General features: G+C 31.0%; 1 protein-coding gene across 4 annotated transcripts; it reads left to right on the top strand.

Annotated features, from left to right (window-relative positions):
• Window positions 1–10,238: 10,238 nt before the first annotated feature.
• Window positions 10,239–12,247, top strand: LOC112274766 (uncharacterized). 4 transcript variants are annotated; one of them, XM_024504511.3, is made up of 5 exons: window positions 10,239–10,553; window positions 10,904–10,925; window positions 11,067–11,172; window positions 11,450–11,550; window positions 11,702–12,247. In XM_024504511.3, exons 1-5 carry the CDS (start codon window positions 10,490–10,492, stop codon window positions 11,757–11,759), a joined length of 351 nt encoding a protein of 116 aa, XP_024360279.1. In that variant the 5' UTR covers window positions 10,239–10,489; the 3' UTR covers window positions 11,760–12,247. The 4 variants fall into 4 exon arrangements, with proteins under 4 accessions (XP_024360279.1, XP_024360277.1, XP_024360276.1 ...); XM_024504509.3 differs by having other exon boundaries at window positions 11,440–11,550; XM_024504508.3 differs by having other exon boundaries at window positions 10,252–10,553; window positions 10,898–10,925; window positions 11,440–11,550.
• Window positions 12,248–12,891: the final 644 nt, after the last annotated feature.

Here is a 12,891-nt window from a genome sequence, read left to right as displayed (position 1 = left end):
TGACTTTATTGATGTCTATAATTGATTTTTTAGGTTAGAAACGTGGTCAACAAGTTAGCCATGTACCACACATATTAGTGCCACATTGGTAGATTTATGCATCTTTTTCCAATTTATGTCCTTGATAGATTGACAAGAGTCCACTTATAATATTAGAGCTTTGTCTTCTCTTGATAAAGAATAGATTACTATTTTTCGTTAGTAAGATATAAGCATATTAGAAGTTGCAGATTATCCTCTTCTAAACTAATATTATTCTTAGTATCTTTTTTATTCTCAAGTCCTCTCTTTTGCTTGTCTTGAGTAATATTAGATATTTTTTTTCTAAATATCATTATGGCAAAGCTTTTTGAAAGAAAGAATGCAATGATACAAATGCAAGAGCATTTGAGGGAGTTGATACTTGCAATATATCAATTCAATTTATAGCCACTTAGAGCAACAAAAATGGCAAGAAGTGAAGATACAAATATAATTAGACCCTCTTCAATATCTACCCCAAATTGCATCTCTTTTCCTATGATGGAACAACCTTTCAATACTAGAGAACCAAGAGTTGTTATATTTGAGAAGTTTGATGGCATAAGATCCAATTTTTAAAGATTTATCAAAAAAATATAATTTGTAATTGAACTTCAATTCGAAAGCTATCCAATTCTAGGATCACAAGTTAGATTCATTCGTATACTTCTTTGAAGTTCAACATTATCATGATTTTTTATCTTTTTTTGAGCGACAAGATCCAATATTAGATAATTTAGAGGCTTTTTTGGCAAAGTTTTGATCCATGTATGGAGAACATGATGCAACTCATGTTGCAACCAACAAGATCTATATTTTGCAACAAGGCAATTGATCCGTAGGACAATTTGCAACTAATATTAAGTGGAATGATGTTGTATTTATTAGCCGATTTTTCTATGGATTACAATATGAGGTAAAAAATTGATGCTCAACTTATTTGATTCTCAAATATTGAGTGAAGCGATTGACTTTGTTGAAAAGTGTAACAATTGCTTTTCAAATTTTGATCTAAGAGCTAGATAAGTAGGCCTCAAAATTATTATATTTCAATGGCAATACCAATGCCTCCTCAATACATACATTCAGAAATAGAGGATATGCAAATTCATGTGGTACATTTCAAATCTCTTATTGAGTAAGAAAAGACTTGTCATTGTCAAGACAAATTGTGCTTATATTGTGGAGAATCTAAGTATACTACTCAACATTGTCAAAAGAAGTGATGCAAATATAAAATGTTGAGTACAAATATCAAAGAAGACAATATATTAGATAATGAGTCTATCCAGCTATAATAGAGACTATGCAGCTCAAACCTTGTATAATACCTAATGAAGGACATATTTTCTCTTCAAAACCTCTCCTTATTTTATATTAAACATTATTTTAGGACTTATACACTATAAAGCCTTTGCCTTATTAAATTTAGGAGCCTTAGCGTGTTTCTTAGATGAAAAATTTGCTAAAAGACTTAGCATACTTTTAGTAAAAAAGAACTAAACTTGTTCATATAGAAGTCATAGATAATTATCCATTTTCTTTTGAAAATGTTATTCACAAAATTCTTTTTATAGAAGTAATAAAAAAATTGTCATAATAACTTTATGGTATTTAATATCATTAGATATCTCTCTAATCTAATTATTTTAGGCTTATTGAAGTTAAAAAAATACAACCCTCAAGTAGGTTGGATTTCTTATACTCTCAATTTTTTTAAATATATTATTAAGAGTGTAATTAATCAAGTAAAAAATCACAAGTCTAGTACAATTAAATATGTGTTTGTAGGAGCAAGAGCTTTCTTGCATGTTGCAAAAGAAGAATTATCTTGTGTCATTTATGCCACATCCATTTCTAATGGTAAAAAGATTTCATGTAGTATTTCAAATCAATATCAAGAATTTCAAGATGTATTTGAAAAAAAGAATGCAAATACTCTTCTAGAACATCGTTCTTAAGATTGTTCAATTAACTTTCAAGAAAGAGCACAACCGCCATTTGGACCAACTTACAATTTATTACAAAATGAGTCACTTGAACTTAAGGAATATATTGAAGAAAATCTAGCTAAGAACTTCATACGCCATTCCAAATCTCTAATAAGAGCTCTAATTTTATTTGTGAAGAATAAAGATGAATCTTTATAAATGTGTATTGATTATCAAAGACTCAAGACAATTACCATAAAAAATAAGTATCTACTACTTTTAATATTTATACTTCTTGATTAGTTGAATCAAGCTAAGATTTATACAAAAATAGATCTAAAAAGAACATACAATTTGGTATGCATCAAAGAAGGAGATAAATGGAAGACTATATTTTAAACCATATTTGGATATTTTGAATATAATGTCATGCCTTTTGGAGTTATAAATGCACCAACAGCTTTTCAACATCTTATGAATGATGTTTTTTGAGAATTTTTGGATGATTTTGTTGTATATTATCTAGGCAACAATTTAATCTATTATAAGAATATAAAAGAATATGAACTTCATATTTGTTGTGTATTACAAAAATTAAGAGATGAAAGACTCTATGCCAAGACAAAAAGAGTATATTCCATACTACTCAAGTTGACTTTTTAGGTTACATCATTTCAAATGATGGACTTATGATAGATCCTAAAAAAGTTCAAACTATTATAGATTGAAAGATTCCAAAAATGATATAAGATGTCCATTATTTTTTAGAAATTTTCAACTACTATTAAATCTTTATTAAAGACTTCTCTCAAGTTATAGTTCTACTTACATGTTTGACTTATAAAGACAAACTTCAATAGAATCAAGAAGCAAAAGCAGCATTTGAAGCTTTAAAGACAATCTTTGTTTCTGCACCAATCTTGTATTATGTTGACTTCTCTAAGGTATTCTTTATGGAAATAGATGCATCAAAATTTGCTTTGAATACCATATTATGACAAATAGGAACAAATGATAAACTTCATCTAATAGCTTTTCATTAGAAGAAATTTTTGACAGCCAAAATTAACTATGAGATCCACGACAAAGAACTTCTTGTAATTGTGGATTCTTTTCAAGAATGTCATTGTCGTATTATAAATTCTTATAGTATGTAAAAATTAGTCAAAATATATTATATGTTAATAAGTCTAAAAGTATATTAGAATGATTAGAGGTTAAATTAAAAAGAATTGGTATAAGAAACTTTACTTTGTTTTTTTTACTTATTTTGATTTTGGCATTAAAAATAATATTGAACCTAAATATTTAGTATAAAGCCTTAGGAGAAGGTAGAAGCCTAAAGATGAAAATCTAAACTAATAAGAGGCTAATTGAAAGGAGTAAAAGCAAGGCATGGTCTGATGAAGGCAAAGAATGGAGATCTTTATCCCTATTGGTTGAATACTATGCCTAATGGACTTTGAAGAGACTGCCTCTGACCTTAATCAGGATGTCGATGACTTCAAAGAAGGCATTTGGAAATAAAAAGCCAAGATTGTAAAGTTTAGGATTTGGATTACAATTTGTATATAAAAATTAGAGGATTTGAAATTATGATGAAGAAGTTATAGCCGTTTAAAATTAAGGTGTTAATTTAAAATATATTATTACTCTTTTGAGTATACAAGGAATTATACAATAGTTTTTGAAGATCAAAAGATGTGGCTGAAATCACAATTTTAAGGCCTACATCTTTTATAAAAGAATTATTGCTTTTAGAATTTATGTATAGGAATTATAGAGAGTTGAAGGTGGCACTTTCAAATCAAAGGTAGTAAGTGAGTGGTTTTATTTATAGTAATGGTTGGAGCCATAACTTGAGTTTTTGAACAAAATTTTGACTTAATTTTTTTGAAAAATATAATATTTTGTATTAAAAAGCTAAACATATAAATTTCGTGGCATTTGAACTTATATTTTGTGAGATATGGAGAAAATTGCACATGAATATATAAAGACAAGGGTTTAAAGCAACTGTTAAGATTTTTAAGATATTTCAAGATCCGCAATGAATTTGCAATTGAAATTTATTGTAAAAGTTAATAAGAATACATCACTACTTCATATAAAATTTAAGTTTTTTTGAATAATTGAATTAAGAGATATGAAGTATGGAAGTTTGGAAAAAAATTTACATAAGAATATTCAAGATTTTAGAGGATTTTATCATATTTTGGATATTGTTGGTTACTTGAGGCTTATGTATTTGGTGTAATTGCTCAAAAAGAGAAAATTTATATATAAACTTAGGGCTTCTCTTATTTTGAAGCTTGATTGAATAATTAATGATAGCCAAAAGCCCGATGTTGTTTTGAAGCAAATTCTCTCTACCTCGACAACATCATTATCTAGAAGTCACCTCAAGTCCACTCACCATATATATAGATCACAAGAACCTCAAGTATTTTATGTCAATATGTGTTTTGAATCATCGCTAGGCTTGTTGGAGTATATCTTTGTTAAGATTTGAATTCAATGTCACTTATTGGCCAAGAAAACAACAAGATTTGTCCAATTTCATTTCTACACGTTCTTATCTTGCATATAAAGAAAAAAATATAGCTTTTGATAAATAAAGAATAATTTTATTGAAGCCAAAAAAAATTCATCTTTGAATAGTGAAATCAACATTGACTACTGATTCAACTTTTTTTAAGGAAATTCAATCAAATATGTCCTCTAATCCTCTTATTTATGATATTAAGAATACTTCTTCTGAGTCTCATAATACTTCCAAGTTTGAATTCAAGAATAACCTACTTTATTTTGAAGAACACCTATATGTTTTAAAAGAAGAAGCATATTTACGTATTCTTCAAGCACGTCATAATTTTCCAACAACAGGATATTTTTGATAAAACAAGACTTTAGAACTATTATCTAGAGATTTTTGGTGGCTACAAATGTGGAAGGTTATAAAAGACTTTGTTCAATCATGTGACATTTGTTCAAGATCAAAAACTCCTCGGCATCGACTTTATAGACTTTTGCAACCATTACCTATTTCAGAACAATGATGGTCTTCTATTTCTATGGATTTTATTATGGATCTTTCAATCTCAGATTTGTGCAATTCTATATTTGTAATAGTAGATCATTTTATCAAAATGGCACATTTTGTACTATCCACAAAATCTATCATAGATGAAGAAATTACCAAGCTTTTTCTTAATAATATCTATGAATATTATGGATTACAAAAGGATATTATATCAAATAGGGGGACTTAATTTGTATGAAAATTTTGGAGAATTCTTTTTAAGTTTGTAAAGGTGGATATAAAGCTTTTTTTGACCTTTTATCATCAACATAAGTGACAAGGTATGGTTATTTCATCGTAATATCAAGACTACTTATTCTTGTGATAAGTTGAACTACTACAAGGTTAATCTTTTTTTTATTTGGAAATAATTCAATTCAATTGCTTATCAATTATATCTACTAGAGTCAATAAAGATTCATCTTGTCTTTCATGTATGTCTTCTTAAACCATACAAAACTATGAACATACTAAGAAGAAGTCAAGCCCCACCTTCTCTTATAGAAGTAGACAATAGTTAAGTATTTAAAGTAGAAGAAGTTCTAGATTCAAAGTACTGCTAGAATAGGTTAGAATATTTTATCCATTGGCCTGAATATGATATTAGTGAATGCACATGGAAGCCAATAAAAAATCTTGTAAATGCACCAAAGAAGGTAGAGGCTTTTTATTAACAACAACCATTAAAATCAAGATAAAGACCTTCTTTATAAAAAAAAAAAAAATAAGATTTAGACAAAAAAATATTCTACTTTCTATCCTTATTATAGCTTCTTTGTATTTGTGATACTAAGAAGATAAAAAATCAACAACCAATGGATTCAACTCAAGAGCCTTCATTTATTGACCTATTCAACAAGACATTGCGATTGTCACAACCTTCAAGTCAATACAATTGAGATGAAGATCTTCAAGAATGACATGTTTTTTTCTAAAATAGATGGTAAATTACAATACATTTGATATCACAACCTTGGAAGGGACTCCTAATGTTTGGTGATTTTATTAGAGGTAGGAACAACTTTTGATAGTATTAGAAATATTTTATTTGAAGGAAATTATGAAGGCCTCAACAACAATCTGTCACGGCCATAATCATGTAAGCTAATAATTACATATAGAAATAGGTAGAAGTAAGTAAAAGTAGATAAAAGTAAGTTAATTCTATAATATTTAATATAGAAGCTTCTTAGAAACTTCCTAGATGCTGCTTTGACTTCATAGGTGTCTTTAATTGACTTTTTGGATTAGAAACGTGGTCAACAAGTTGGCCATGTGCCACACATGTTGTTAGCTTGAAGATCAAGCTAACTATGTGGTCCACTTGTAGAAAAAATTGCCTTGTAAGTCAAGGCATGTGTCCTACAAAGTCAACACATATTGGAGGTCCTATAGAACGTCGCCACGTAGCCCCTAGTTAGATAGTATATATAGAGGCAAGAGTGAAGCTCTCTTCACTCTTGTCAACTCCTTTCTTGCTTCTAGTCTAGTTTCAAGGGTCTCTAGTTTTCTTGTCTTTTGGCAATAGCCATTCCAGTTTCTCTTTCAATATATATACTTGTTTATATATATATTTTATTACCTCTCTTTGAGTGAAGGCTCACTTATCTGAATTATTTTTTTATCGAGTTCTTGTCCTTGAGACAATCAAATAATTGGGTGGTCTTTTTGCCCTAGTATAGGACACTATCAATGGTTGAGAGACCCTATCAACCATCTTCAAAGAAAACAAAGATCAGAATATGTGACAAATAAAATTCGTCGCATTTTGGATTTCTTCAACATATGATGATCACTCTTCATGGAACTTGCCCTTAGAAGGAAAGGTAATGTCACTGATATACACAAGTAAATCAATTATTACCTATATGATTACATAAAAATAGATAAAAATAGATTAATTCCATAATATCTTCTATAAAAGCTTTCTAGAAGTTTTATAAATGCTGTTTTGATTTTATCAATGTCTATAATTGATTTTTTAGGTTAGAAACATGGTCAACAAGTTAGCCATGTGCCACATATATTGATAGCTTTAAGAAGAAGCTAATTATGTGGTGCATGCAAAGAAAACTTATCTTGTAAGCTAAGGCATTTGTCTTGCAAAGTCAACACATATTAGAGGTCATATAGAATATTACCTCATAGCTTTTAGTTAGATAATAAATATAGAGGCAAGAGGGAAGCCTTCTTCACTTTTATCAACTCCTTTCTTGTTTCTAGTTTAGATTCAAGAATCTCTAGTTTCCTTGTCTTTTGGCAATAGCCATTCTAGTTTCCTTTTAATATACATACTACTTTATTTCTATTTTATCAATTTTCTTTTAATACAATTTTTTTAGATTTATGCATCTTTTTCCAATTCATATCCTTGATAATAGGTAGGAGGATAAGAATAAGGCCTTGAGATATCTCTAAAACATCCTTTAACTTTAAATGCAAATCTTGGTGAGGCTCAAATCGTTGATCTACAAATAAATTATCTTTGAGATAAAAGTTTTTAATTAATTTTCAATTATTTACTTTCTATTTTTAAATATTTATAATTAATTAATATCAATTAGATTTATATATTTTATAAGAAATTATTATTATTATTATTATTGTTATTATTATTTTATACTTTGTTTATTTGATAAAAATCTAATGCACGATTGTGACTATATTTTAGAATAAGTAATTGCTTGATTATATTCATTTCACTTACTTTGTGTTTTTTTTTTTTTCTTATTATTTACTTTTTTCACTTTACACCACTAATTATAAGCAACTTTTAATTGAAACCATCATATAATATGGAATGAAAGATTTTTTTTTTTTATCAAATTTAACTTTATAACTTAATAAAATAAGTATTAATAGTTTATAATAATTAATAAAAAATAAGTTTTAAAATTTTATATAATATTTAGAAGAAAATTTGAAAATTATAAGAATTATAAAAATTCAAGTGATGTCACTTATTAAAACTAAAATTAAAATGATGCATAGAAAATACACTCTAAAAGGCTAGTATTATGCTAATAAAAATTTAAAAGATATATAGAAAACATACTTTAAAAGGCCAATATTGTGTTATATAAAAATAAATCCTAATTATATCTTATGACATTCAAATCAACTTAGTAAAATTTTATTATTTTATTTTTTTAATATATATAGTATTAAAAATAAAATCAAATATCATTTCAAAAAAAATCACCTTAATCTAACTATCCAAGTATTCAAATTTATATAAATCCTCATTAACTTTGAAAATCCAAATTTTGAGACCTTAATCTGCTTGAATTTTAATAAATTTTAATCTAATTATTTGATTAATCTTTCATTAACAACATAGATATAATTCAATTATATTTATAAGCATAGTACTATTTATTTGTCAATTTGCCACAAAATTCACAAAGTGTTTTAAATTATTAATTCTTTTGTATTCCACAAAACAACAAAGTCACTTAATTCACCCTTAACTTTGTAAAGTTTTGACAAAGTTATTATTTACTTAAATCACTTAAATTTAATCCTCCAACAAATCTTATTAAGTTAACTTTGCAACCTTGCTTTCTTATCAATAAAAGAAAATTCAAACTTGCCAATCTTCATACTTCTAGATAGTTGTTGCTAAAAGCTATTCTTCACTATCTCCTAAAGATTCCTATGATATTATTTTTTCTAATCTACTTGGTTTTGTCTTCCAATAGAAGTTTTTTTCACAAAAAGATACTATTAACACTAAATATTTTACTACCTCTCTATCTTTTACCTATGTTTTTAAAAATACATTTTTAATATTTTTTAAATTGAGATTTTTTATAATATAATCTTCTTTTATTTCTTCTTCTTCTTCTTCTTCTTCTTCTTCATTTTTTCTTTACCGAATAGCCATGTTACAAAACAGCAATGCTACTGATCATACAGTATGTCAACAATTTGACATCAATACTATCTTCTCAAACATTGATTTACATATAGAAACTAACATGCAACAACCACAAGGATTTAAACAAGCATAGTTAATATATAAAATAGAGCAGCTAGTCTTTTACTTTGTGTGATCCCATTAGCATAAGGATGAGTAGCTTGTTATAGTTCATTTTGAAGATGGTATTGTAAAGTGATTCAAGTGCAATGGCATAGTTGTAGTAGTAGTCACACTTTGTATTACTATTGTGTGTAATCAGTGTGTATGTTGCACTTCAATAAATTGATGATTGTAGGAGAGACGACTTAATTGGAATGAGTTATTGCTGCAGAGTTTATGTGATTCTAGATCTTGGCCCAAGAGAGAAATAGCAAAGGAGAGAGGATGAGCACCAAGGGCAGGGGCAGGATGCAGAACAGAAGTGGGTGCCCCACCTGAAGCACGAATAATACATGCCAGACTTACACAAACACTGATGTAGGCCATGGCAGTGTACCTTCATCAATCTGAATTTGTCTTAATCTCAAGTATATTTTGTTTTTGGATCAGCTGGCTGTTGGGACTCCATTAACACAAGTTGATACACAGCACCTCATGCAGTTGCTAACACTGTAACTCCCTCCCCCAGTTGGTTCAACAGGACAAAATACTTGTATTAATAATATTAATGTCATTGTTTATGTATTCACAATGAAAAAAATATGTTTGGCTTTACAAGATGTGTTAACATGTTGCTAAGGGTGCAGAGATGCCAACTGCCACCTATACAAAGTCACTGTTTCTGCTTAGTGGCCACAAATTATTACACATATTGACATGAATCCATCAGTTTTAAATTAGAAACCTTCTACCCATGGCAAAATGTTGCCCTTCTTTACTATTTTGTGTCCATATTCCTACCACTTCTCCAATTCATTTCTGTAAATTTTAACTTCTCAAAATAATGGAGCACAAAAGAGACTGAAGGATTTAGTTTTAATTAATGAAACTTTTCGGATGCCTTGGAGATTTATTTGAAAGGCAATAATTGAAATTTATTATACATAAAATCTAAAGCATAAGAAAATGCCCCTAATGCTGCTACATGCATTGTAGGTATGAAGATCACAGCTCCAAGATGTCGAATATATAGCTAAGTGGAAGTAAGAGTTTGGAGGGATTCAGAGGAGAGGATGAATGGTTTCAGATATTTGTCCATCCGTCAGCACAAGAAAGTCGTACTTCTTCATCCATCCATTCATGCCATGCTCCCAGCCCGCGTGCCTTGCCTTGCCAGTAAGTTGTGTGCGCTGAACTGCGGTGGCTGCGTGCGTGCGTGCGTGCGTGCGTGCGTGCTTACTTACTTACTCCCCTGCCCTGCCCTTCCCTGCCCTTCCATCCTTGATTACTTGATTACTTGACTATTTGATATGCGTCACAGTGGAAGGCACCGTGTCGGGTTTCCTCTGTGGCTGTGAGTAAGTTTCGTGCAGTGGCTATAGGCGAATAATGTGATGCTGCTGTGAGCGCGTTGCCTGGCACTGTGCGTGGGTGATGAGGGGTACAGTAGAAGCCGCTGTGAAGGCTATCATGGCCGCTATCGAATCCGAAGGTTCAGGTATGTACATCCTCTTCCTTCCTACATCAGTCATATTCTTCCCTCTGTTGTTGTCAGCTGCTCTTTCACGAAAATTTCCTGTTTCGGCCAAATTGGTATAGAGATTGGTTCGAATCATGCCACTAATAATCCTTGGTGCTGGTTGTAGAAATTTTCCTTGTAGCTCTATGCATTGCGTTATTATTTTTAGGGCTTGTTTTACCGAAGATTTCCTACTGTGTGAAAACAACGAATACCCTATTTCCCAGGTTGATGTCTGCTTTTCACACGAGGGTAGAGGTAGCTGTGCGCAATCGTATAAACTTGGTCTCACTGACTGTGTTTTTCATCTTGGAAATATGGAGGAGCAGTGACCGATGAGCAGTTATCAGCGTAAGAGGCATCCATTTCTTCCATTCTCATAGTTGTTCTGCGACAAGTGTTTTTTTGCTTTGGCCAAAGTTGTTTGTGAAACCCAATTCTCTTTTATCGTGTGTGGCATTGATGGCTGGTGGCTCTGTTCTCGCGTTGCAGGTTGTATTTCATTTTTAACAAGAATTTAGAGCGAGCATTACGCATACTGGACCAAGGAGGTGTGCAACATGTTGTTTCTCATCCCAGTCAGCGTTCCGTCTTTCAGGTTTGTGCTATCAGGTCTTTTAGGTTTGGTTGACTCCAATGAATTAAGAGGCTTATAAGGTGAAGAAACTTCTCTTTAAATAGGTTCCCTGTTGCTTTTACTTTTCTCAGATGTCCAAGCAACACTCAAGGAATTTAATCCCCTTGTGCAATTTTGGGAGGTGGTGCTGATTATTGACATGCTTTTGTTTACACACTATCGTAATTTCTCACTAATATGCCACCTTGTATGAGTGGTGATAGTCACAGTATTGACATTTTTGTCCAGGTGATCGCAGAATCCAAGAGCGGCTCCAACAGCTATTTGTGCTTCCCAGACCATTTCTGTTCCTGTCAATCTTTCTTCTTCGACGTGGTTTCCAGAAGCGACCAATTTTGTGTAAGCCGTTTCTCTGAAGACACCCATCGTCTGTTGTTCTATCAATTATTAGAGTAGTAGAATACATCTGTTTTACGTTTATCATTCATGTTTATCACTTGATCCTTACCCAGTTGTGCTGTACATACATTTTTTGTGGTGTGGAGTGCAGTGCAAACATCAGTTGGCAGCCATGCTTGCTTCTGCTCTGCGTGGATGCAAAAATGTGACTGTTTCTGATGCTGAGCTTGCACATCTTCTTCTTCAATGTTAGTAAACTGAGTGCGAAGGAGCTGAAACAACGTCGTAACTCAAAATAGGACGATCTACTCCTTAGAACTTTATGTTCTGAGTGAATTTTACTTGGTTTCAAATCAAACCACTCCAAAATCCCCTGTAGTGGATGCCTTAGGCCAGGTAACTAGAGTACATTCGGCAGGTCTTTGATTTTTCTAGAAATGGAAAATATCTAAGTGTCAGTGTTATCCAAGAAATTCCTGGTGCTATTTTTCACCAACTATGAATCTCACAATAGTTGGTCACCATTGTACTGCGATTCAACAAGACATCCCGTGCAATTTCATCGCTGGGATGTCCCTGTGGATGGACGTGTGTTCCCACACAGCATGCAATTGCTCAGGAAATGAGAGTGAATACGAGTAATCGACTGTTACTTAATATGAGGTACCTCCAGGAAGTGCCGCTCTGTTAAACAGTATGTTGTTTCTTGGGATTCCAATACGCACTACTAATGAACATCGGCTCTCAAGCCACAAGCTCACCCCAACTTGTTACAAGCTCATGTATCTTTAATTGCTATGCACATCCAAGAAAAATGAAGGTCTCTAATTGGTTAGTTGGTTGTTATGTAGAGTCTTACATCTGCAACAACTAGAGGTGGAGAATAGGAGTTTGTAGGAATAAATGGATTTGGAAGTCGTTGAGGAGCTCTTTGAACTGTACATGTATTTATTTTTTTAGTTTGGTGGGAGAAGACTCAATATGAAAGAAAAGGAGAGAGTGAAAAAGAAAGAAGTGAACAAAGAAGAGAAGAAAGAAAGAAGTGGAGGGTGAGAAAGATTCTAAGAGAGATGTACAATTTGTGAGTTTAGGATTCCAAAAAAGAACAACATCAATGTTTATAGTTTAAACCATGAACAAGAGAAACAGAGAATAAATTTTGAAATTTTGGAATTTGTCATGAAGAATAAAAAATTGTATATGTAAAGACAATTAGATCTTTTGCAACTTTTAGCCCTTAGTTATCAAAACTCTGAACAATTTGAATAACTTATGTCAAATTCATCTTCCATGTTCATGCCATCATTAGAAGGATTGGAAAATTAGGCTATTTTTGTTGAA

Source organism: Physcomitrium patens, chromosome 22 (assembly GCF_059467195.1).
Source record: "Physcomitrium patens ecotype Gransden chromosome 22, ASM5946719v1, whole genome shotgun sequence".
NCBI classification, from domain to species: domain Eukaryota; kingdom Viridiplantae; phylum Streptophyta; class Bryopsida; order Funariales; family Funariaceae; genus Physcomitrium; species Physcomitrium patens.
This window is presented reverse-complemented; position numbering and strand designations above follow the sequence as displayed.

What these genes read in the sequence shown, in the direction of transcription:
- LOC112274766 (XM_024504508.3), top strand. Translation starts at nt 10,490, where the DNA reads ATGAGGGGTACAGTAGAAGCCGCTGTGAAGGCTATCATGGCCGCTATC. An exon ending in ACCGATGAGCAGTTATCAGC is followed by an intron (nt 10,926 to 11,066) that starts GTAAGAGGCATC and finishes CTCGCGTTGCAG; the next exon opens with GTTGTATTTCATTTTTAACA. An exon ending in CCAGAAGCGACCAATTTTGT is followed by an intron (nt 11,551 to 11,701) that starts GTAAGCCGTTTC and finishes TGTGGAGTGCAG; the next exon opens with TGCAAACATCAGTTGGCAGC.